Raw genomic sequence first — 27,552 nt, forward strand, 5'->3', positions numbered from 1 at the left:
GTATTAAGAATATATTATCCCTGGGGATAGGGGAGAAAGAATACTTCCCACGTATTCCCTGCGTGTCATAGAAGGCGACTAAAAGGGGAGGGAGCGGGTGGCTGGAAATCCTCCCCTCTCTTTTTTTTTAATTTTCCAAAAGAAGGAACAGAGAAGGGGGCCAGGTGAGGATATTCCCTCAAAGGCCCAGTCCACTATTCTTAACGCTGATGCGGGAAATGGCGAATGGTATGAAAAGAAAAAAAAATTAAGAATATATGGTTTGGGAGGTAAGCTGTAGAACCAGTGACAAGTTGTTATCAAGGGTGAAAAGTGTGTGCTTGAGTAGGAAGAGAGGAAGATGAATGGTTCTCGGTGGAGGTTGATCTGCGGCAGAGGTGTGTGATGTCATCGTGGTTGTTTAATTTGTTAATGGATGGGATGGTGAGGTAGGCAGGTGCAAGAGTTTTGGAGAGAGGGGTGAGTATGCAGTCTATGGGGGATAAGAGGGCCCAGGAAGTGAGTCATTTGTTGTTCACCATTGATACAGCATTGATGACTGATTCAAGAGAGAAACTGCAGGAGTTGGTGACTGAGTTTTGAAGAGTGTGTGAAAGGAGAAAGTTGAGAGTAAATGGGAATAAAAGCAAGGTTATAAGATTCAGCAGGGTTGAGGGTCAAGTTAAGTGGGATGTAAGTTTGAATGGAGAAAAACCGGAGGAAGTGAAGTATTTTAGATATCTTGGAGTGGACTTGCAGCAGAAGTAAGTTGTAGGGTAGGGAAGGGGGCGAATGTTGTGGGAGCAATGAAGAATGTGTGGAAAGAGAGAACGTTATTTTGGAGGGGAGAAATGGGTGTGTTTGAAGGAATAGTAGTTCCAACAATATTACATAGATGCGAGGCGTTAACTATAGATAGGGGTGTGAGGAGGAAGGTAGGTGTGTTGGAAATGAAATGTTTGAGGACAATATGTAGTGTGTGGTGGTTTAATCGAGTTAGTAATGAAAGGGTAAAAGATATGTGTTGGAATAAGAAGAGTGTGATTGAGAGAGCAGGAGTGTGTATTGAATTAGTTTGGACATATGGAGAGAATGAGTGAAGAAAGGTTAACAGAGATGATATGTGTGTCAGAAGTGGAGGGTACAAGGAGAAGCAGGAGACCACATTAGAGGTGGAAGGATGGGGTTAAAAAGATTTTGAACGATTGGGGCCTGAACATGCATGAGGGTGAAAGGCGTGCATGGAATAGAGTGAATTTGAATGATGTGGTATACTGGTGTTGATGTGCTGTCAGTGGACTGAACTAGGGTTGCCTTATGGATGGTCTTAAGAATATATAGGGTATGAGGAAAGCTGTGAGAAGAAGTGAGACATTTTTATCAAGGGTGTAAGGCATATGTACAAGTAGGTAGAGAGGAGAGTGAATGGCTCCAAGTGAAGGTTGGTCTGCATCAGGGGTGTGTGATGTCACAATGGTTGTTTCACTTGTTTATGGATGGGATGGTAAGGGAGGTAAATGTGAGAGTCTTGGAGAGAGGGATGTATGCAGTCTGTGGGGATGAGAGGGCCTGGAAAGTGAGTCAGTTGTTGTTTGCTGATGATACAGCACTGGTGGCAGATTCAAGTGAGAAGCTGTAGAAGTTGGTGACTGAGTTGGAAAGAGTGTGTGAAAAGATGAAGTTGAATGTTAATGTTTAGCAGGGTTGAGGGGCAGGCTATTTGGGTTGTGAGTTTGAATGGAGAAAAATTGGAGGAGATATATTGTTTTACATACCAGGGAGTGGACATGGCAGAGAATGGATCCATGGAAGCAGAAGTGAGTCAGAGAGTGGGTGAAGGGCAAAGGTTCTGGTAGCACCGAAGAATGTGCAGAAAGAAAGAATGTAATCTGGGAGGAAATGAGTATGTTTGAAGGTATAGTAGTCCCAACAATATTGTTTGGATTCGAGATATGGGCTGTAGATAAGGCTGTAGAGGAGGGTGGATGTGCTGGAAATGGAAAAGGTTGAGGACAATATATGGTGTAAGGTGGTTTGATCGATTAACTGTGACCTGGTACATTTCAAAAGACAAGTTTTTCCCTATCTCCGAAATTCGTAAATACTTTCCCTTGTCCTCTTTTTTTCTGTTTCATAATTCCCTCGATATTTTGTCTGTGACTGGAGCCTTCAACACACACAAAAAAGAGGTGTGGTAATGAAAATAGTGTGATTGAGAGAGCTGAAGAGAGTGTGCTGGAATGGTAAAGACAGTAGTAGGGGTACATGGGAAGCTAAGAAACTGAAAGAATGTGAAATTCAGTGGAATATTTATTAGATGGGATAAATCGAAGGAAGAAAGGGAGAGAGGTGAAGAATATAGTTAGAAAACAAAAAACTAGGGGCTCCAGATGAAGCAAGAGGATGGAGAGCCCTGTCACCACAGCAGAGAAGGTGGCAGTGTTGGGAAAAGATGATGTCGGGTTCAGAGTAATGTATTCGAATGCTGATGGATTGATACTTAATGGTAAAGAGTTAGAATTCAAGGATCATATAAGGGAAAATGTACTTGATACTGTAGAAGCCATGTAAGCAAAGCTTAAAAGAGAGGTATGGTTTCAGCTGTTTTGCCTCGAGGGATGCATGTTTATAAGGAGGGAAAGAGAGGTAAAGCAAGGATGGATTGGCCCTCTTAATAGAATATACCCTTGATTTTCGAGAAATAGTGGATGACCCATTCAGATAATATATAATGGAAGAGTGATCATAGGGAAGAATTGCTTTGTGGCATTAATATTATTCAATCATCCAAAAAGATTTGAATACCCAGAACAAATATATAATGGTTACTTTGAAGGAACAATCAGGATGGTACATGAATCTGTAAAACATTTACTTCTCAGAGATAGTAAAGTAATGATAGTGGAGGATTAAATGATAGTGGGTCATGGAGACACAAATTGTGAAAGCCGTTGTTATTAGAATTATTTTGTGCACATACTAGCTTGGATATTGAGAATATTGTAAATGTTATAGACAAATTGGAAAAAGTGATCATGTAATGCTCTAGTTTGGGGTAAATGAGGAGATTAAAAGAGCAGATGTGGGACAGGACTTAAAGAGGAGATATGATCATGAAAACTACAGGTAAGTAAGGACATAAGAGTAGATGTGGGATAGGACTCAGAGTACCTACAATCATAGAAACTTCACCTCAACAATTTCTCTGGTAACAAAGATTTGAAGATGGAGTTCAGTAGCCAGGAGCTAGGACTTTGTGGTGCAAAGATTTGTGAAATTTACAGTGAAGGAGTGGGAACATGGGTAACTCTAGCCTGAAATCCAAATGAAATGATAAGGAAAAGGAAACATTGTTAGATAAAAGATGTCAAACAGTAGAAGAGTGAAATGTGTAATGCAGAGATATAGACAGTGCTCCAGCCATCCGGTGTTTGCAAGGTATCAGAGAGTGGAACAAGTACACCTAGATAAGAAAGAAAGAATGAAAGAAATTTGGAGAAAATATTGTGGACAAGGCAGGAGAATATCTGAAACTTTTCCACTGATTTGTTAGGTATCAGTTGTCATTTAGAATGCAACTAATCAGGGTAAGGGTTTCAAGGAGGAGAATTCTTGAAGAAGATGTAAGGAAGAAATGTGATGAATAGCAAGTTCATAAGTGTTTTCACAGCAGAAGACACTATACCATCATCACCAATGAGATGGAATGGGGAGAAGGTTTCAGAAAACTTAGATAGCTAAAGACATTAACAGAGTGCTAAAAGGTCTTGACCCATTCATGGCTCATGGTCCTGATGAAATTTCACCATAAGATCTGAAAATGTGTACAGATACACTAGATAGACCTCTTGAAATACTGTTCAAGATATTGCTGGCAAGTGGCAGAGTGTAAAGGGGATAGAAAAGAGCAGACTTCATCCCTGTCTGTAAGAAAGGAGACTGAGAACAGTTGCATGTCTCACTGATGAGTGTGGTCTATAAGTTCTGGAAAAGATAATTAGAAAGCAAGTGCATGACTTTCTACAGAGGAAAAATTACCTGAGAGAGAGACAGCATGGCATTAGCGAGTGGAGATTGTTTGTAACAAACCTCTTGGATTTCTGTGAGAGACTCAAGTATTAAAGAGTGAGCTCTGCCTTGGACAAATGGGGAGGCGGGGTGGATTGCCAGAAAGCATTTGACACAGACAGCATGTAAGGCTGATTAAGAAGCTGGATCACCAGAGGTAATCTCCATCAGTGGATAAAAGTTTATTTTAGGGGTTTTGAACAAAATACTCTCGTCAGAAGGAGCCTTCTCTAAATGGGTCAAGGTGAAGAGCAGACTGCCACAGTTCTGTTCTGCGACCAATACTCTTCTTGATATTTGTAAATGATTTGCATGAAGATGTGGACCCCTACCTGAATATGCTTGTAGGTGATGCAAAGGTAATGAGGGAAGAGAAAAGTGAGGAGGATTGCCAGAGCTTATAAGGGAATTTAAACTACAAAGTTTGTATATATGACTGATGAAATTCAACCTGAGCAAATGTAATGTAATGAGGATGGGAGAAAGTGAAAGGTGTTCGATATGAATATTATCTTGTAGGAAACAAGCTTCAGGAATCTGTATGTGAAAAGGACATGGGAGTCAGCATAATCCCTAACTTGTTACCAGATTCCCACATTAAGAGAATAGTTAATGAGGCAAACTGTCTTCTGACAGATATCATAATAGCTTTTAGTACATGGATAGGGAAGTATTTGGCAAGCTATTCATATCTTACATGAAGCCAAAACTAGAACCTGTTTCTCAGGTTGGCCATTGCACTTGAAGAAATACAGGGAGCTAATAGAGAAAATCCAGAGAAGGGCAACAAAGATATTACCAGAATAAGAGAGCTGATTTACAGGAAAGGCTAGAAGCTTTAAATTTGCCTTCTTTGGAAGAGAGAAAAATGAGGGGTGATTTGATGATTTGAACAGTGAACACTTCTTCAAGAGTTGTAATAATGGAGTAACCAGAGGACATAATGTGAAACTAAGCAAGAAACTTGTAATGAAAAGATGTAAAGAAGTACTTTTATTGTGTAAGAATGGTTAGTAGATCTTTGACCTAATCTGTATGGGTAAGGTAAAGTTGTCTTCACTATGCCTTCACCTATGCTACACCCTTATCCTCATTGCACCCATACATGTTAGTTTGCCTATATCATCATTACTGCCATATAAGCTCAACTGCCATCTTCAGTGCTTTGCATCTTCTCTGTATTGTAATCACCACTGCATAGTCTCATTTTCTTTACACCTATAGCTTCTGTGTACCCTCATCTTCAGTAACCCTTATTCTCAGTATGCCCTCATTTTCACAACACCCCTATTTTCACTACAATCGTATGGGGCACGTCAAAGGCTATCAACACACCTTCACCTTACCCGTACTCTTTATCCTCACTACATTCCCATCACTACACCCTTGATATCAGTGATCTTTGACATAATCATTTGGGGTAATGTCACATGTTGCCTCCCTTGTTGTTGACCTAATCCATACAGATAAAGGTAAAGGCCATCTTCATTACTAACTCACCTTCACCTTACCCTCAACATGAATAACAATTGATTTGAACCTTGAACTTTAGGTCAGAGGACATATTCATTACACCCCTAAGTACACTGTCATCTTCATTGCACCCTATCTTCAGTACAACCAAATTTTCACAACAGCCTCATTTTCACCATACTTCTTTCGACCCCAGTTAAACAGAAGAAACTAATAAAAGAAGAATTCCCTTTGACTAGAGGTAAATACACAAATCTTGAATTTGTCCATTATATTTAAGATACTCTTAGGTATAGTACTTTGAGAAAATGTACCACTGCAAACTTAATCATAGATTTTATGTACAGGGTATATTTTGCGAATATGGAAAGGAATCTCCAAAGAAAGATTGATACAGAATTTTTTGTGCAGATTTATGGTGATCAATGCATATGTTAGTGTAGCAGACTCTTCAGTGTCTTGGGAGGCAACATCTGTTTCCACCATGATAGTTCAGTTATTTTCCTAAGTTGTTAGGAAATAACATTATTAAAATGCATCATATATGATTTATCAGTGAAGATTAGCTGTATTATGTAAACTCCTGTATTATATTGTTACTCTCCACTTCTGATAACACATCCCTTAACTAAGCATCCTAGGTAGTAGAAGCAGGACTTGTACAAGAATTCATCAAGACAACACGCATAGTAGCACTGATTGAGGTAACAACACAGGAGATCAAGCAGGGGGGAGAACAAGCTCTACTAATCTTCCAGACAGCACGGGTACCAGTTCACAGTGCAATTGATCTCAGCATTGAGCAGGTTCTTCCTATAGACAGCAATCTCAAATGTGAAATTGGTGAGTAGTAGTAATGGTCGATACTTTGGTTTTGGTATGTTTATGCTTTCTGCTACTATAATGTAATTGTTGCTAAAACTTTTTTTGAGTCAAGAGATTGTCATCACAATGGAATTAGTTCTGTATTTGAATTACAAGTTCAGTGAAGAGCTTTTGGACTAACTTTTTTGTAGACTTCAGGAAAGAAAATAGCTTATGTTGTAATGTTCTGTCTTCTTTGTACTGTGGAAAGTTTTCATATTATGCCTAACTGATTGAGAAATTATGGCAGAACTGTTTGATCTTGTGGCATCACATCGGGATATTCTAATGTACTTGAATGATTCCATGGTGTGGGAATTTTTAGATCATGTCCCACTGTTGTATTTCATTAGGAATGGAGAACATTCTTGCTCAAGTAAAGTTTTAATCTGATTTTTCCTTTTAGTTGTTACTAATGGGGAAGTTTTTTTTTTTTTTTAATATTTTTTGGCTTCTATAACTTGCACTTGATTTAAGCTCTTGATATAAGCTCTTTTCTCATTACAGTACTCACCTTTACATATATCATCTTTTGAATTTATTATTTTCAATTTCCATGGGGTAGATCATGTGTGTGTTGTCTTTCATCTTCCATACATATTCCATACATATTCCAGCTTACTAAAGTGATCCAAGGCATCCACATTACCATAACACTAAATAAGCATGCACTTTACACATTTAGATTGATTTGTTGTGAGACTAATTTCCATGTATCCATCTCCACCTCCACACACACAATGCTTTCTCTGCACTCTGTCAACAGTCTTTCCTTTAGAAATAGATCAGAATTAACAAGCCTTCAAACATTTATTTACTTCACATGTTCATCTGTTTAGAGGTTAGGTTCTTTTCCTTATAGCTTCAACTAGACTAACAGAGATTTTCCTCTTCAGCTCATTATATGTCATGTATACATCCTGTGTCTTTCAACACTTTTACAGGCTTTCATCCACTTGCTTGCAAACAGTTTCTTTACCACATTTTCACCCAACTTATTTCTTTCAATTTTGACTCCAGCATAGATGCTGTACATCTCTCTTACTCTCATATTTACTTATATAGGCTTGCAAAAATAGTTTTGTATCAATACATTTTGCATTGGAGAATCAATCCATCTTGTTCTCTTGTTCACATTACTGTTAACTGTCTCCTTATGCCATTAAAGTTTGTGGTTTACCTCCAGTTCCTTTATGTTGTATGAGTTTGCTCTAAACTTAGTTTCCCTCCAAAATACCAGATGTCAGTAATATCTAGTATTTCTCCTGCTTTTAGCATGATATTACACTGTGATTTCTTAAGAAAACACAAACCTTGCTCTAACTTGCATAACCTCCTGCACATGTTATTAAAGTGACCTAACACTATTCCCAACTCCTTTGATTCAAAAAACAAAACATCATCAACCATTTAGATTAAATATGAGGACTTTCATTTTATTTAAGGCTTCCAAAGGAGAGGCTGTTGGATGTGAATTGCTTTGACGCAAAGCTGTTGGGATGCCTTATCACTTCTGCTTGGAAGTAGGTATAAAAGTTTATAGTGGCTTGGAAATGACATGGATGGGAGTGGTGAAAATGAATGAACTTGCTGAAGAGGCTTGTGTGCAGAGATACTGAGGGAGAGTGGATGAGAAACTTTATAAAGTGTAAAAGATTGAATTGGCAAGGAATTGAAAGGAATTAAATGCATTTAAGGTGAAATGTGTTGCATGTGGAACATTTGAGAAAGGATAGTGAGTGGTAGGATAAGGAAGATAAGTTGCTTGCAAAAGAGATGAAAGGGGTATGGTTGCTTACTATAGGGAAAGAGTGAGAATGATTGGAAGATGCACTAAAGAAAGCAGTAGGAGTTCAAAAGGCAAGTGTCGGGGCTGAAAAAGAGGGCAAATGAGATATGGGATGATTTGAGCTGAGCTGTAGTAGACTTAAGGGAAAACAAGAAAATGTTTTGGGAGGAATTGAATATTGTAAGGAGGAGAAAGCAAATGGGGGCATCACTGAGGGGAGCAGATAGGGATGTGGTAACAGGCATGGAAGAGGTAAAGTGGAGTCCGAGTTTGTAATTTGAAGGATTGTTGAATGTGTTCGATGATAGGATAGCAGGTGTAGGATGTTTAGAATGTAGAGGTACTGTAGATGGTCATTGAGAGTCATGGAGAACAAGTTAGTGAAAAGAGAAGAGGTGGTGAAAGCTTTTTTGAAATGAAGTTTTGCAAAGTGGCTGGCGTGGATGGGATTGCTGTTGAAGTTTTCAAGGAAGGTGACACTATTGTTGATTGGTTTGGATTTTCAGTGTGGTTTTGGTGCATTATTACATGACAGCTAGAGTCTGAGTGTGAACGAATGTGGCCTTTGTCGTCTTTTCCTAGCACTACCTCGTGCACATGATGGGGGAGGGGGTTGTTATTTCATGTGTGGTGGGGTGATGATGGGAATGAATAAAGGCAGACAGTGTGAATTATGTACATGTGTATATATGTATATGTCTGTGTGTATATATATATATATATATATATATATATATATATATATATATATATATATCTTTTTCTTTCTTTCAAACTATTCGCCATTTCCCGCATTAGCGAGGTAGCGTTAAGAACAGAGGACTGGGCCTTGAGGGAATACCCTCACCTGGCCCAATTCTCCGTTCCTTCTTTTGGAAAATTAAAAAAAAAAAAAAAAAAGAGAGAGGGGAGGATTTCCAGCCCCCCGCTCCCTCCCCTTTTAGTCGCCTTCTACGACACGCAGGGAATACATGGGAAGTATTCTTTCTCCCCTATCCCCAGGGATATATATATATATATATATATATATATATATATATATTGGTTCTCAGTGAATGTAGGTTTGCGGCAGGGGTGTGTGATGTCTCCATGGTTGTTTAATTTGTTTATGGATGGGGTTGTTAGGGAGGTAAATGTAAGAGTTTTGGAAAGAGGGGCAAGTATGAAGTCTGTTGGGGATGAGAGAGCTTGGGAAGTGAGTCAGTTGTTGTTCGCTGATGATACAGCGCTGGTGGCTGATTCATGTGAGAAACTGCAGAAGCTGGTGACTGAGTTTGGTAAAGTGTGTGGAAGAAGAAAGTTAAGAGTAAATGTGAATAAGAGCAAGGTTATTAGGTACAGTAGGGTTGAGGGTCAAGTCAATTGGGAGGTGAGTTTGAATGGAGAAAAACTGGAGGAAGTGAAGTGTTTTAGATATCTGGGAGTGGATCTGGCAGCGGATGGAACCATGGAAGCGGAAGTGGATCATAGGTTGGGGGAGGGGGCGAAAATTCTGGCGGCCTTGAAGATTGTGTGGAAGTCGAGAACATTATCTTGGAAAGCAAAAATGGGTATGTTTGAAGGAATAGTGGTTCCAACAATGTTGTATGGTTGCGAGGTGTGGGCTATGGATAGAGTTGTGCGCAGGAGGATGGATGTGCTGGAAATGAGATGTTTGAGGACAATGTGTGGTGTGAGGTGGTTTGATCGAGTGAGTAACGTAAGGGTAAGAGAGATGTGTGGAAATAAAAAGAGCGTGGTTGAGAGAGCAGAAGAGGGTGTTTTGAAGTGGTTTGGGTACATGGAGAGAATGAGTGAGGAAAGATTGACCAAGAGGATATATGTGTCAGAGGTGGAGGGAACGATGAGAAGAGGGAGACCAAATTGGAGGTGGAAAGATGGAGTGAAAAAGATTTTGTGTGATCGGGGCCTGAACATGCAGGAGGGTGAAAGGAGGGCAAGGAATAGAGTGAATTGGAGCGATGTGGTATACCGGGGTTGACGTGCTGTCAGTGGATTGAATCAAGGCATGTGAAGCGTCTGGGGTAAACCATGGAAAGCTGTGTAGGTATGTATATTTGCGTGTGTGGACGTATGTATATACATGTGTATGGGGGGGTTGGGCCATTTCTTTCGTCTGTTTCCTTGCGCTACCTCGCAAACGCGGGAGACAGCGACAAAGTATAAAAAAAAAATAAAAAAAAAAAAAAATATATATATATATATATATATATATATATATATATATATATATATATATATATATATATATAAATATATATATATATATTTATTTATTATTTTTCATTTTATTTTGCTTTGTCGCTGTCTCCCGCTTTTGCGAGGTAGCGCAAGGAAACAGACGAAAGAAATGGCCCAACCCACCCCCATACACAATGTATATACATACACGTCCACACACGCAAATATACATACCTATACATCTCAATGCACACATATATATACACACACAGACACATACATATATACCCATGCACACAATTCACACTGTCTGCCTTTATTCATTCCCATTGCCACCTCGCCACACATGGAATACCATCCCCCTCCCCCCTCATGTGTGCGAGGTAGCACAAGGAAAAGACAACAAAGGCCCCATTCGTTCACACTCAGTCTCTAGATGTCATGCAATAATGCCTGAAACCACAGCTCCCTTTCCACATCCAGGCCCCACACAACTTTCCATGGTTTACCCCAGACGCTTCACATGCCCTGATTCAATCCACTGACAGCACATCAACCCCGGTATACCACATCGATCCAATTCACTCTATTCCTTTCCCGCCTTTCACCCTCCTGCATGTTCAGGCCCCGATCACACAAAATCTTTTTCACTCCATCTTTCCACCTCCAATTTGGTCTCCCACTTCTCCTCGTTCCCTCCACCTCCGACACATATATCCTCTTGGTCAATCTTTCCTCACTCATTCTCTCCATGTGCCCAAACCATTTCAAAACACTCTCTTCTGCTCTCTCAACCACGCTCTTTTTATTTCCACACATCTCTCTTACCATTACATTACTTACTCGATCAAACCACCTCATACCACACATTGTCCTCAAACATCTCATTTCCAGCACATCCACCCTCCTGCGCACAACTCTATCCATAGCCCACGCCTCGCAACCATACAACATTGTTGGAACCACTATTCCTTCAAACATAGCCATTTTTGCTTTCCGAGATAATGTTCTCAACTTCCACACATTCTTCAAGGCTCCCAGGATTTTTGCCCCCTCCCCACCCTATGATTCACTTGCGCTTCCATGGTTCCATCCACTGCCAGATCCACTCCCAGATATTTAAAACACTTTACTTCCTCCAGTTTTTCTCCATTCAAACTTACCTCCCAATTTACTTGACCCTCAACCCTACTGTACCTAATAACCTTGCTCTTATTCACATTTACTCTTAACTTTCTTCTTTCACACACTTTACCAAACTCAGTCACCAGCTTCTACAGTTTCTCACATGAATCAGCCACCAGCGCTGTATCATCAGCGAACAACAACTGACTCACTTCCCAAGCTCTCTCATCCACAACAGACTTCATACTTGCCCCTCTTTCCAAAACTCTTGCATTCACCTCCCTAACAGCCCCATCCATAAACAAATTAAACAACCATGGAGACATCACACACCCCTGCCGCAAACCTACATTCACTGAGAACCAATCACTTTCCTCTCTTCCTACACGTACACATGCCTTACATCCTCGATAAAAACTTTTCACTGCTTCTAACAACTTGCCTCCCACACCATATATTCTTAATACCTTCCACAGAGCATCTCTATCAACTCTATCATATGCCTTCTCCAGATCCATAAATGCTACATACAAATCCATTTGCTTTTCTAAGTATTTCTCACATACATTCTTCAAAGCAAACACCTGATCCACACATCCTCTACCACTTCTGAAACCACACTGCTCTTCCCCAATCTGATGCTCTGTGCATGCCTTCACCCTCTCAATCAATACCCTCCCATATGATTTACCAGGAATACTCAACAAACGTATACATCTATAATTTGAGCACTCACTCTTATCCCCTTTGCCTTTGTACAATGGCACTATGCACGCATTCCGCCAATCCTCAGGCACCTCACCATGAGTCATACATACATTAAATAACCTTACCAACCAGTCAACAATACAGTCACCCCCTTTTTTAATAAATTCCACTGCAATACCATCCAAACCTGCTGCCTTGCCGGCTTTTGTCTTCCGCAAAGCTTTTACTACCTCTTCTCTGTTTACCAAATCATTTTCCCTAACCCTCTCACTTTGCACACTGCCTCGACCAAAACACCCTATATCTGCCACTCTATCATCAAACACATTCAACAAACCTTCAAAATACTCACTCCATCTCCTTCTCACATCACCACTACTTGTTATCACCTCCCCATTAGCGCCCTTCACGGAAGTTCCCATTTGCTCCCTTATCTTACGCACTTTATTTACCTCCTTCCAAAACATCTTTTTATTCTCCCTAGAATTTAAAGATACTCTCTCACCCCAACTCTCATTTGCCATCTTTTTCACCTCTTGCACCTTTCTCTTGACCTCCTGTCTCTTTCTTTTATACATCTCCCACTCAATTGCATTTTTTCCCTGCAAAAATCGCCCAAACGCCTCCCTCTTCTCTTTCACTAATAATCTTACTTCTTCATCCCACCACTCACTACCCTTTCTAATCAACCCACCTCCCACGCTTCTCATGCCACAAGCATCTTTTGCACAATCCATCACTTATTCCCTAAATACATCCCATTCCTCCCCCACTCCCCTTACTTCCATTGTTCTCACCTTTTTCCATTCTGTACTCAGTCTCTCCTGGTACTTCCTCACACAAGTCTCTTTCCCAAGCTCATTTACTCTCACCACCCTCTTCACCCCAACATTCACTCTTCTTTTCTGGAAACCCATACAAATCTTCACCTTAGCCTCCACAAGATAATGATCAGACATCCCTCCAGTTGCACCTCTCAGCACATTAACATCCAAAAGTCTCTCTTTCGCGCGCCTGTCAATTAACACGTAATCCAATAACGCTCTCTGGCCATCTCTCCTACTTACATACGTATACTTATGTATATCTCGCTTTTTAAACCAGGTATTCCCAATCACCAGTCCTTTTTCAGCACATAAATCTACAAGCTCTTCACCATTGCCATTTACAACACTGAACACCCCATGTATACCACTTATTCCCTCAACTGCCACATTACTCACCTTTGCATTCAAATCACCCATCACTATAACCTGGTCTCGTGCATCAAAACCACTAACACACTCATTCAGCTGCTCCCAAAACACTTGCCTCTCATGATCTTTCTTCTCATGCCCAGGTGCTTATGCACCAATAATCACCCATCTCTCTCCATCAACTTTCAGTTTTACCCATATTAATGAAGAATTTACTTTCTTACATTCTATCACATACTCCCACAACTCCTGTTTCAGGAGTACTGCTACTCCTTCCCTTGCTCTTGTCCTCTCACTAACCCCTGACTTTACTCCCAAGACATTCCCAAACCACTCTTCCCCTTTACCCATGAGCTTCGTTTCAATCAGAGCCAACACATCCAGGTTCCTTTCCTCAAACATACTACCTATCTCTCCTTTTTTCACATCTTGGTTACATCCACACTCATTTAGACACCCCAATCTGAGTCTACGAGGAGGATGAGCACTCCCCGCGTGACTCCTTCTGTTTCCCATTTTTTAGAATGTTAAAAGTGGCGATGGGAATGAATAAAGGCAAGCAGTGTGAATTGTGTGCATGTGTGTGTATATATATATATATATATATATATGTGTATATATATATATATATATATATATATATTTTTTTTTCTTATTTCTTTTAAACTATTCGCCATTTCCCGCGGTAGCGAGGTAGCGCTAAGAACAGAGGACTGGGCCTTTTTTGGAATATCCTCAACTGGCCCCCTCTGTTCCTTCTTTTGGAAAATTTAAAAAAAAAAACGAGAGGGGAGGATTTCCAGCCCGCCGCTCCCTCCCCTTTTAGTCGCCTTCTACAACACGCAGGGAATACGTGGGAAGTATTCTTAATCCCCTATCCCCAGGGATAGTATATATATATATATATATATATATATATATATATATATATATATATATATATATACAGAGGACAGTTACAGTAACTGTCCTCTGAGGATGTGTTGATGTGCGGGGGCGTTCGGGATCTCGGGTTTTCCTTTACATTTGGTTTTTCAGCATTTATAAAATCACTGGTTCTCAGTGAATGTAGGTTTGCGGCAGGGGTGTGTGATGTCTCCATGGTTGTTTAATTTGTTTGTGGATGGGGTTGTTAGGGAGGTGAATGCAAGAGTTTTGGAAAGAGGGGCAAGGATGAAGTCTGTTGGGGATGAGAGAGCTTGGGAAGTGAGTCAGTTGTTGTTCGCTGATGATACAGCGCTGGTGGCTGATTCATGTGAGAAACTGTAGAAGCTGGTGACTGAGTTTGGTAAAGTGTGTGAAAGAAGAAAGTTAAGAGTAAATGTGAATAAGAGCAAGGTTATTAGGTACAGTAGGGTTGAGGGTCAAGTCAATTGGGAGGTAAGTTTGAATGGAGAAAAACTGGAGGAAGTGAAGTGTTTTAGATATCTGGGAGTGGATCTGGCAGCGGATGGAAACATGGAAGCGGAAGTGGATCATAGGGTGGGGGAGGGGGCAAAAATTCTGGGAGCCTTGAAGAATGTGTGGAAGTCGAGGACATTATCTCGGAAAGCAAAAATGGGTATGTTTGAAGGAATAGTGGTTCCAACAATGTTGTATGGTTGCGAGGCGTGGACTATGGATAGAGTTGTGCGCAGGAGGATGGATGTGCTGGAAATGAGATGTTTGAGGACAATGTGTGGTGTGAGGTGGTTTGATCGAGTTAGTAACGTAAGGGTAAGAGAGATGTGTGGAAATAAAAAGAGCGTGGTTGAGAGAGCAGAAGAGAGTGTTTTGAAATGGTTTGGTCACATGGAGAGAATGAGTGAGGAAAGATTGACCAAGAGGATATATGTGTCGGAGGTGGAGGGAACGAGGAGAAGAGGGAGACCAAATTGGAGGTGGAAAGATGGAGTGAAAAAGATTTTGTGTGATCGGGGCCTGAACATGCAGGAGGGTGAAAGGAGGGCAAGGAATAGAGTGAATTGGAGCGATGTGGTATACCGGGGTTGACGTGCTGTCAGTGGATTGAATCAGGGCATGTGAGGCGTCTGGGGTAAACCATGGAAAGCTGTGTAGGTATGTATATTTGCGTGTGTGGACGTATGTATATACATGTGTATGGGGGAGGGTTGGGCCATTTCTTTCGTCTGTTTCCTTGCGCTACCTCGCAAACGCGGGAGACAGCGACAAAGCAAAAAAAAAAAGAATATATATATATATATATATATATATATATATATATATATATATATATGTATATATATATATATATTTTTTTTTTATACTTTGTCGCTGTCTCCCGTGTTTGCGAGGTAGCGCAAGGAAACATATATATATGTTCTGGAAGGAGGTAAATAAACTGCGTAAGACAAGGGAGCAAATGGGAACTTCAGTGAAGGGCGCTAATGGGGAGGTGATAACAAGTAGTGGTGATGTGAGAAGGAGATGGAGTGAGTATTTTGAAGGTTTGTTGAATGTGTTTGATGATAGAGTGGCAGACATTGGGTGTCTTGGTCGAGGTGGTGTGCAAAGTGAGAGGGTTGGGGAAAATGATTTGGTAAACAGAGAAGAGGTAGTAAAAGCTTTGCGGAAGACAAAAGCCGGCAAGGCAGCAGGTTTGGATGGTATTGCAGTGGAATTTATTAAAAAAGGGGGTGACTGTATTGTTGACTGGTTGGTAAGGTTATTTAATGTATGTATGACTCATTTTGAGGTGCCTGAGGATTGGCGGAATGCGTGCATAGTGCCATTGTACAAAGGCAAAGGGGATAAGAGTGAGTGCTCAAATTACAGAGGTATTAGTTTGTTGAGTATTCCTGGTAAATCATATGGGAGGGTATTGATTGAGAGGGTGAAGGCATGTACAGAGCATCAGATTGGGGAAGAGCAGTGTGGTTTCAGAAGTAGTAGAGGATGTGTGGATCAGGTGTTTGCTTTGAAGAATGTATGTGAGAAATACTTAGAAAAGCAAATGGATTTGTATGTAGCATTTATGGATCTGGAGAAGGCATATGATAGAGTTGATAGAGATGCTCTGTGGAAGGTGTTAAGAATATATGGTGTGGGAGGCAAGTTGTTAGAAGCAGTGAAAAGTTTTTATAGAGGTTGTAATGCATGTGTACGTGTAGGAAGAGAGGAAAGTGATTGGTTCTCAGTGAATGTAGGTTTGCGGCAGGGGTGTGTGATGTCTCCATGGTTGTTTAATTTGTTTATGGATGGGGTTGTTAGGGAGGTGAATGCAAGAGTTTTGGAAAGAGGGGCAAGTATGAAGTCTGTTGTGGATGAGAGAGCTTGGGAAGTGTCAGTTGTTGTTCGCTGATGATACAGCGCTGGTGGCTGATTCATGTGAGAAACTGCAGAAGCTGGTAACTGAGTTTGGTAAAGTGTGTGAAAGAAGAAAGTTAAGAGTAAATGTGAATAAGAGCAAGGTTATTAGGTACAGTAGGGTTGAGGGTCAAGTCAATTGGGAGGTAAGTTTGAATTGAGAAAAACTGGAGGAAGTAAAGTGTTTTAGATATCTGGGAGTGGATCTGGCAGCGGATGGAACCATGGAAGCGGAAGTGAATCATAGGGTGGGGGAGGGGGCGAAAATCCTGGGAGCCTTGAGAAATGTGTGAAAGTCGAGAACATTATCTCGGAAAGCAAAAATGGGTATGTTTGAAGGAATAGTGGTTCCAACAATGTTGTATGGTTGCGAGGCGTGGGCTATGGATAGAGTGGTGCGCAGGAGGATGGATGTGCTGGAAATGAGATGTTTGAGGACAATGTGTGGTGTGAGGTGGTTTGATCGAGTAAGTAACGTAAGGGTAAGAGAGATGTGTGGAAATAAAAAGAGCGTGATTGAGAGAGCAGAAGAGGGTGTTTTGAAATGGTTTGGGCACATGGAGAGAATGAGTGAGGAAAGATTGACCAAGAGGATATATGTGTCGGAGGTGGAGGGAACGAGGAGAAGTGGGAGACCAAATTGGAGGTGGAAAGATGGAGTGAAAAAGATTTTGAGTGATCGGGGCCTGAACATGCAGGAGTTTGAAAGGAGGGCAAGGAATAGAGTGAATTGGAGCGATGTGGTATACTGGGGTTGACGTGCTGTCAGTGGATTGAATCAGGGCATGTGAAGCGTCTGGGGTAAACCATGGAAAGCTGTGTAGGTATGTATATTTGCGTGTGTGGACGTGTGTATATGCATGTGTATGGGGGTGGGTTGGGCCATTTCTTTCGTCTGTTTCCTTGCGCTACCTCGCAAACGCGGGAGACAGCGACAAAGCAAAAAAAAAAAATATATATATTTATATATATATATATATATATATATATATATATGTTCTGGAAGGAGGTAAATAAACTGCGTAAGACAAGGGAGCAAATGGGAACTTCAGTGAAGGGCGCTAATGGGGAGGTGATAACAAGTAGAGGTGATGTGAGAAGGAGATGGAGTGAGTATTTTGAAGGTTTGTTGAATGTGTTTGATGATAGAGTGGCAGATATAGCGTGTCTTGGTCGAGGTGGTGTGCAAAGTGAGAGGGTTGGGGAAAATGATTTGGTAAACAGAGAAGAGATAGTAAAAGCTTTGCAGAAGATGAAAGCTGGCAAGGCAGCAGGTTTGGATGGTATTGCAGTGGAATTTATTAAAAAAGGGGGTGACTGTATTGTTGACTGGTTGGTAAGGTTATTTAATGTATGTATGACTCATTGTGAGGTGCCTGAGGATTGGCGGAATGTGTGCATAGTGCCATTGTACAAAGGCAAAGGGGATAAGAGTGAGTGCTCAAATTACAGAGGTATAAGTTTGTTGAGTATTCCTGGTAAATTATATGGGAGGGTATTGATTGAGAGGGTGAAGGCATGTACAGAGCATCAGATTGGGGAAGAGCAGTGTGGTTTCAGAAGTGGTAGAGGATATGTGGATCAGTGTTTGCTTTGAAGAATGTATGTGAGAAATACTTAGAAAAGCAAATGGATTTGTATGTAGCATTTATGGATCTGGAGAAGGCATATGATAGAGTTGAGAGAGATGCTCTGTGGAAGGTGTTAAGAATATATTGTGTGGGTGGCAAGTTGTTAGAAGCAGTGAAAAGTTTTTATCGAGGATGTAAGGCATGTGTACGTGTAGGAAGAGAGGAAAGTGATTGGTTCTCAGTGAATGTAGGTTTGCGGCAGGGGTGTGTGATGTCTCCATGGTTGTATAATTTGTTTATGGATGGGGTTGTTAGGGAGGTGAATGCAAGAGTTTTGGAAAGAGGGGCAAGAATGAAGTCTGTTGTGGATGAGAGAGCTTGAGAAGTGAGTCAGTTGTTGTTCGCTGATGATACAGCACTGATGGCTGATTCATGTGAGAAACTGCAGAAGCTGGTAACTGAGTTTGGTAAAGTGTGTGAAAGAAGAAAGTTAAGAGTAAATGTGAATAAGAGCAAGGTTATTAGGTACAATAGGGTTGAGGGTCAAGTTAATTGGGAGGTAAGTTTGAATGGAGAAAAACTGGAGGAAGTAAAGTGTTTTAGATATCTGGGAGTGGATCTGGCAGTGGATGGAACCATGGAAGCTGAAGTGAATCATAGGGTGGGGGAGGGGGCGAAAATTCTGGGAGCCTTGAAGAATGTGTGGAAGTCGAGAACATTATCTCGGAAAGCAAAAATGGGTATGTTTGAAGGAATAGTGGTTCCAACAATGTTGTATGGTTGCGAGGCGTGGGCTATGGATAGAGTTGTGCGCAGGAGGGTGGATGTGCTGGAAATGAGATGTTTGAGGACAATGTGTTGTGTGAGGTGGTTTGATCGAGTAAGTGATGTAAGGGTAAGAGAGATGTGTGGAAATAAAAAGAGTGTGGTTGAGAGAGCAGAAGAGAGTGTTTTGAAATGGTTTGGGCACATGGAGAGAATGAATGAGGAAAGATTGACCAAGAGGATATATGTGCCGGAGGTGGAGGGAACGAGGAGAAGTGGGAGACCAAATTGGAGGTGGAAAGATGGAAGGAAAAAGATTTTGAGTGATTGGGGCCTGAACATGCAGGAGGGTGAAAGGCAGGCAAGGAATAGAGTGAATTGGATCGATGTGGTATACCGGGGTTGATGTGCTGTCAGTGGATTGAATCAGGGCATGTGAAGCGTCTGGGGTAAACCATGGAAAGCTGTGTGGGGCCTGGATGTGGAAAGGGAGCTGTGGTTTTGGGCGCTATTGCATGACAGCTAGAGACTGAGTGTGAACGAATGAGGCCTTTATTGTCTTTTCCTAGCGCTACCCCGCACACATGACGGGGGAGGTGGACGGTATTCCATGTGTGGCGAGGTGGCGATGGGAATGAATAAAGGCAGACAGTGTGAATTTTGTGCATGGGTATATATGTATGTGTCTGTGTGTGTATATATATGTGTGTACATTGAGATGTATAGGTATGTATATTTGCGTGTGTGGACGTGTGTGTATATACATGTGTATGGGGGTGGGTTTGGCCATTTCTTTCGTCTGTTTCCTTGCGCTACCTCGCAAACGCGGGAGACAGCGACAAAGCAAAATAAATTAAAAAATAAATAAATATATATATGTATGCGTTGAGATGTATAGGTACGTATATTTGCCTGTGTGGACGTGTGTATGTGGGTGGGTTGGGCCATTCTTTCGTCTGTTTCCTTGCGCTACCTCGCTAACACGGGAGACAGTGACAAAGCAAAATGAAATATGTTGTTCAAGGTAAGATGTCTGAGGACTAGCAGAATGCCTGTACAGCACCATTATAGAAGGCAGTGGGGCTGCAATGAATGTTAACATTACTGAATTATAAGTCTGTTGAATGTACCTGACAAGTTGTGTGGGAGTGTGGTGATTGAGAGAGTGATGGCATGCAAAGAGCATCATACTGGGGAGGAGCAGTTTAGTGTTATGAGTGGCAGAGGATGTGTGGACCTGGTGTATGCTTTCAATAATTTGTTTAAGAACTTCAAGAAAGAGAAGGAATTGTATGTGGCATTAATGGTTACGGAGAATATGTGCAAAAAATTTTGTGAAATTTGCTCAGAATGCATAATGTGGGAGGTAAGCTACAAAAAGCAATGATGAGTTTTTATCGAGAGAGTAAGGCATGTGTGTTATTAGAAAAGAAGGAGGGTGAGTGGTTTCAGGTGAAGGTTGGCCAGTATTAAGGTTGTGGGATGTCACCATGGCTGTTTAATCTGTTCATGGATAGCATGATGAGGGAGGTAAATGCAAGGGTTTTGGGGATATGTTTGGGTCTACAGTAGCCTGAAAATGAGGGAGGGAATGCCTAAGAGGTTAGTCTATTGCTGTTTGTGGCTGACATAACTGTAATGGAAGACTTAAGTGAGAAACTACAGAAACTGGCACCTGAGACTGAGAGAGTATGTAAAAGGTGGAAGTTGAGGGATAATGTGAGTAAAAGTAAGGTTATGAGGTTTCACAGACAGTTTATGAGTTTGAATGGAGGTAACATGGAGAAAGTGAATTGTTTTAAGATACCTATGAGTGGACATGGCAGTGTATGGAAGTTGAAATGAATCGCAGGTTGGGTGAGAGGGTAAGGGTTCTTGGTGCATTGAGGACTGTGTGAAAAGATGGGTATAAGTGATGATATAGTGGTCTATGATAGTCCCAGTGGTAATCTTTGGGTGCAAGTTATGGACCCTAATGACAAAAGAATAGAAAAGGTTTTCTATGTTGAAATGGGAGTGCTTGAGGACAGCTTTTGGTGTGAGGAGGTTTGATCATGTAAGGAATTATTAGTGTAAGAGTATAGTAGTAAGGTAGTAAGCTGAGGATGATTAAGAGACCTAACAGGATGTGCTGGAGGATGATTAAGAGACCTAACAGGATGTGCTGAAATGGTTTGAAATGGAGAAGATGAGTGAAGAAACATTGACAGAGTAGATGTTAGTGTTAGAAGTGGGGGGATTTAATGAAAGAGACTTTGAGTGATAAGAGCCTAAACATGCAGGAAGGTGAGATGCATGCATCGGATAGAGTATGTTGGGGCAATATGGTATATAGGGGGTGATGTTCTGTCATTGGGCTGAACCAGGGTATCAGAAAAACTACAGAATGCTTTGTGGTGCTTGTTTGGGTCTTGGTTTCTGAGTGTCATACAAGACTGTGAGAGAGTAGATGTGTGCAAATGAGGCCATTCGTTGCCTTTTCTAGATGCTACCACGCTATATGGGAAATGATGAACTAGTATGAAATTGAAAATTTACTATATGGATGAAGGGCATACTTAGAGTGTTAACTTTGAGCTTGTGAAAATCATATTTTTGAGCTAGAATCCTCACTTGCCTTTACCCTCATGTGCCCAGCCTACTTTCCCATGAAGAGGTTGATTACCCTTATGATGACCTTTAAGGGTTTGAGGTAGGTAGCATAGATGGCTGCGGCAAAAAATTGTGCCATTGGGATATGGATAGAGCATGGGTGATTACAGTAGATTACAGTAGTATGATTATTAATTTGCACTGTATGGGGGAGGGAGTTTTACACTTGTGGGGCCCTATTTCTTGAATATTCTGTACTATCAGACACTTTAAATTTACGTATGCTGTCTTCATTTGCTTTGAGTTTTGTCACAGTCTTTCTGGACGTTGTAGGTAGATTTTTTATGTATACGGTAAGTATTACTGTGAGTTTTTTGTTTTGTGTTTGCTTTTTTCACCAGTGTCCGCTATGTGACTTTAGTTGCTTGATAGAACTATGTAGGTGAATTGCAATTGAGGATTCTAGCTGAAATTCATGGTTGTGATGAGAACAAAGCTGACTTTTTGCCATAGTATGGACTCTGTCTCTTCAATTTTTGCTGATATATTTCTCTCGTTTTTGTTCTTTGGAGGTGGCTGCTTCTGTTCTTCCACATCTGGGTTGGCCATGCAGTACCAGCTAGGCTATTACATCCCTTAGATGTTATAAAACAATGGCAGCTCAAGGATCAGCTGATCTGGTCTGCTTCTTTTCATCATTTCATCCACCACTAGACTGTAGAACTATTTACCATCTATGTTTTTCAAAACTCGTACAACTTATCTTTTCTTAAGAGGCAAGTTAGTCATCATTTGTTGAGCTGGTTACTGTAATGTTTCTCCTATCAAGTCCGATCTCAGTATGTATACCTTTGCCTGTGATGGATGCCTTCAGAAAAGAAAAGGAAAGTATGGCTTATAATGTGGGAAATTAGCAGAAGAGGTTCAAACCTAGTTACCAGTGAAGGGCAAGTCTAAAACTTGAGTGCATTGGGGTGGACATCCTGTTGGCAGACAGTACGTTATACAATATTGCACACCTTTCTCTTTTTACTATTTTTGTTGATATTATTGTTTTCAAATATCTTGCATAATATTGAGCAATATTGCACTTTTCATATAATTTTTGTTAATATTGTTATCTTCAAATCTTACCTCAAAAAAATTACATTACAGTTTTTCTTGGCCATAGAATTTACGCAGTCAAAATGGTGAAGGATTTTTCTGTAACAGTAGTCTTGGTTCATATTTACTGCATTTAGCATTGTTGCCTGCTTTTATAATGAACTTGCCATAAAGAATATTCCTCTGCAGTTAACCTGGTTAGGCTGGCATCATGTTCAGTTTTATTGCTTTAGGTATTGTTGTGATTAGTTGTGTGAAAATTACAGTATAGCAGATAGTAATTTTATATCATCTGTACTCCACATAATTCTTAGCAGATTAGTTGTGGCAGATTCCATAACTACAGCTTATTTTTTTAATATGATATGTAACTTAAATTTAACATACACTATAATATTTATGTTATTTATCCTCCATAGATATTTTGGTCTCAATTGCTATATGATGAATTATGTTTTATTTAGAATTACATTGCTCTGATTATGCCCCTCTTCATTCTTTGCCAAAAGATATGCTGTGGTACATTGCAAAAGAACACTTGCTGGTTTGATTTTTCTCCAGTTATTTCCCTGAAATTTACAAAGAATTTATATCCTTACTTGGTATTGTCATGTTGCAGGCACAGGTAAGATTGGTTGCCTGAGGTTGGCTTGATCAATAGCATGACATAAGAAGAGGAGGCTAAACAGGCTGATTTTCATTCAAGGGAGTCTCCACATACTGTCTGGTTTTTGCCTTTAGTTTACCCTCACAGGCTCTGATATGTTGCAGTATTTTGCAGTAGTTCTTTTATTCTCAGTCTGTTGGGATAATGGTAACCTTGATAGTGTAAACAAGATTCATATGAATGGATATCTGTTTGCTGTATTTCAAGAAAGGATTTTTATTCATACTTACATATCAGAGCCAGCATAATTTGTTGACCACCACATAGATCATCTGAAAATTTTATATTATGAAAAATTATCCTCCTTATGATAGAGATGATGTGTTGTTTTGCATTTCTTATGTGTAGAATATTCCTTTTAACACCTTTTAAGTACCCTTCATGACTGAAGGGGTTAATAGGTGCATGTTCACAAGTAAAAGGAATACCATGGGTAAGACTGCATGAGAAAAATGTTCCTTACAAGTTGTGTTTATGGTATAATTTTTTTTCATAAAATAGGAAGTGAATATCAACAGTAGTGTAGAATTTTTCTCTAGACATGCTTCAGGTACATTTTAACATATGACTTCTAAATTTAGATTACTATTGTTGAATTCTGTGTTGTATATTGTAATAATGGCTTTGGGATTGCTGTCTTTATCATGACAGACTGGCAGGCATCTGAATATATGTATGCAATATATGTATGCATCACCAAGTTTTGGCAAAAAAGTAGTTACTGTACTTTGAAAGGGCAAATAAGATAGTGGAAAGGTTTTGGATAAAATAGGCAGGTGCATAGAAGAAGCAGATGGAACATGAGATGACAGTTTAGGATAAAAAAGATTAGGGAACTTGAAAGATGCAGAGAATGACAGGAAAAGACAGAGATGACATAAATGACTCTGGAATAAGGTAAAATGAAAGCAGGACTAATGATTTAAGGAGAATAGTGTTACATTTGTATGAAATAAAGGTATATTGGATGTAGACATAGTTAAGCTCAGAATAATGTCTTGAATAGATGATGATGAAAATGAAAGAATTAAGACTAAATTAAAGACAGTGAATAAACTAGCCTCAGATATGTTTTCCTGCCTTTTACCAATATTATTTTCATTTATATGTGTGCACTAAACAAAAGGAGGACTACACTCCTAGCATTTGTCTCTTAGACTTATTTTATTGTTACATAAGTGTTTTAACTTATGATGTCTTCATTCACAGTTTCTTCTTACTTTAGAAGTATTTGAGAATTTCTAACTTGTTTATTAATTACTTCCTTGCTGCAACCTCTTGTTTATCTTTATTTGATTATTATGATTACCACCAGCATTGTCTGCTTAATTCAGATGTGTATTCCGAATATTATTTCCCTTTTTTCTGTTATGTTAGAAGGTATGTTCACTGACAAAACTCCTCATCAGGGCTGGGCCATAATTGAAGTGTAAAGAGGTTAATGAAAGGGAAAAAAAAGAAACAAGGGAAAGAGTTTATGAATTTTGGAGAAAGTGAAAAACCTGTCTTTTGAAATGTCCAAGGTCATAGTTATTAGGTGGAATGACATGAGAGGTTAGAGAGTTCCAAGGCTTTGAGTTGAAGGGAAAGAAACGGTTATGAAAGTGGCCCATCCTTGTGTTGCCAACGGCCACGCAGTAATCGTGATGCAGAAGCTTACTGAGTATTGTGTGTTTTAGTGCTAGTGGCACACAAGAAGCCAGCTCTTTAGAGCAAAATCCTAAATAATACCTATAGAAAAGATAAGTTAGCCAACATTGCGACATAAGGCAAGTATGTCAAATTCGGAAATTAAGCTGAGAGAGTTTATAAGTCGGACTGCTTTCGACTTTGTTAAGTAAGGATGCAGAGCTAGATCCACCCAAGATGTAAGAGTAGTACATCATACAAGGATGGATCAGTTCTTTGTATAAACAGAGCAACTGTTCAGAATAAAAGTAATTTTGACATCTGAACAGGACTCCTAGTTTCTAAGAGGCAGAGTTAAGTATTTCTGTAATGTAGGTTTCCAAGATAGAGTTGATGTTAGAGAAATTTGTTGATTGAGATAAGAGGTGCAATTACAGAGCTATCAAAAGTTTGAGGAAAGTTGTGAGGAATTTTTGACAAGGGAGATGGTTAGAAACTTGGTCTTTGAGGCAATTAACCTAATCAGAGTTTATTGAGGAAGCTTTGTAGAGATGAGATGCAGATTGATTGAGAGCAGAAGGAGCAGAATTGAAGGATGTGGAGAAATGCATTGTTGAGTCTTAACTTATGAGTGCATTTGGTTATTTTTGGAAAAAAGGAAATTGTTGATAAAAAGGAGAAAGAGTGTAGGAGACAGGACAGAACCTCACAGGACACTGCTGTTGATGGAGAATGGGAGAGAGGCTGATCCATCAATAACCAGGGAGGTAAATCGGTCAGAGAGGAAGTTGAATATGAGGGAGCAAAGTGAGGGAGGGAAACCAAAATAGGGAGCTTAGAGATGAGATCCTGATGCCACACCCTGTCAAAAGCTTTGGATATATAAGGGAAAACTACAAAGTATCCCCAAAATCTTTTACTATGGATGATGACCAGTCATTATTAAGATAAAGAAATAATATCACCAGTAGATCTTGCCTTATGGAAGCCATACTGTGAGATTCCAGATGTCTGAGGATATGGGAGTTTACAGGGGGAATTCAAAGACTTTGGAAATGGTATATGTCAAAGCAACATGATAACAGTTAGAGGGGTTAGAATGGGCATCCTTAGAGATGGAGTTTACCAATGCATGAGATGAGAGATGAGATGCAGATTGATTGAGAGCAGAAGGAGCAGAATTGAAGGATGTGGAGAAATGCATTGTTGAGTCTTAACTTATGAGTGCATTTGGTTATTTTTGGAAAAAAGGAAATTGTTGATAAAAAGGAGAAAGAGTGTAGGAGACAGGACAGAACCTCACAGGACACTGCTGTTGATGGAGAATGGGAGAGAGGCTGATCCATCAATAACCAGGGAGGTAAATCGGTCAGAGAGGAAGTTGAATATGAGGGAGCAAAGTGAGGGAGGGAAACCAAAATAGGGAGCTTAGAGATGAGATCCCGATGCCACACCCTGTCAAAAGCTTTGGATATATAAGGGAAAACTACAAAGTATCCCCAAAATCTTTTACTATGGATGATGACCAGTCATTATTAAGATAAAGAAATAATATCACCAGTAGATCTTGCCTTATGGAAGCCATACTGTGAGATTCCAGATGTCTGAGGATATGGGAGTTTACAGGGGGAATTCAAAGACTTTGGAAATGGTATATGTCAAAGCAACATGATAACAGTTAGAGGGGTTAGAATGGGCATCCTTAGAGATGGAGTTTACCAATGCATGTTTCCAAGAAGTAGGAAAATTTTTGGTTCTTAAACAGAAACAGAACAGACGAGTGAGCACAGTTGCAAGTTCAGAGGCACACTCTTTTAGTACATGGGGATGGATGCCATGAGGACCATAAGCCTTACTTTTGTCTAGAGAGATGCATTTTTCAGACATTTTGAAAAGAGATTATGGGAAGGGGCATAGGATTAGTAAGAGGAGCATCAGGGTTTAAGGGAACATTAGAATCACCCAAGGTAGTTAGAAGAGAAACTGGAACCAAAGACAGTTGCTTTGTCATTGGGAAAGATGGTTATAGTTCTTTCAGAATGGAAAATTGAAGGAATGGTAAAGCAACTGAAACTGTTCATGATGCTGTTAGCTAAAGACCAGAAAGATCTATCAGTGGTTGAAGAGGAGAGGTTATTGCACTTCCTTTGAATAAAGGAACACTTTGCTGCATGAATAACATACATAAAGTGATTATGGGCCATGATGAATGCTAAATGGGAGCAAGAAGAGTTTTCCAAGCCAGATATGACTGATTCCTTGCCTGAATAGCTTCAGAACAGAAACAGTTTAACCATTGATTGCAAGAAGAGGTCTTCTTGGAGGAAGAGGGGATAAATGCTTCCATTCCTGCAACAATAACCTCTGCAATGTGTTTGGGGGAAACAGAAGCATCCCCACATAAGAGACAATAATTTACAGAAGGAAAGTCAGAAAAGAATTTTTGTATATTATTCAAGTCACCTTTGTTAAGGTGCCAATATTTACATTTAGAAGGGACTGCTGGATGGAGAAGTGCCATTAAAACAGATACAT

The 27,552-nt window shown here is 40.1% G+C and overlaps 1 protein-coding gene across 1 annotated transcript in view; it reads left to right on the forward strand.

Annotated features, from left to right (window-relative positions):
• The window catches only part of Ocrl (Oculocerebrorenal syndrome of Lowe), a 255,729-nt gene that overhangs the window by 22,737 nt on the left and 205,440 nt on the right, over positions 1-27,552 (forward strand). The window contains exon 3 of the mRNA XM_071665596.1: positions 6,162-6,363. Coding sequence (XP_071521697.1) covers positions 6,162-6,363 — 202 coding nt within the window. The remainder of the gene's footprint in view (positions 1-6,161; positions 6,364-27,552) is intronic.

This window comes from Panulirus ornatus, chromosome 10 (genome assembly GCF_036320965.1).
Source record: "Panulirus ornatus isolate Po-2019 chromosome 10, ASM3632096v1, whole genome shotgun sequence".
Classification (NCBI taxonomy): domain Eukaryota; kingdom Metazoa; phylum Arthropoda; class Malacostraca; order Decapoda; family Palinuridae; genus Panulirus; species Panulirus ornatus.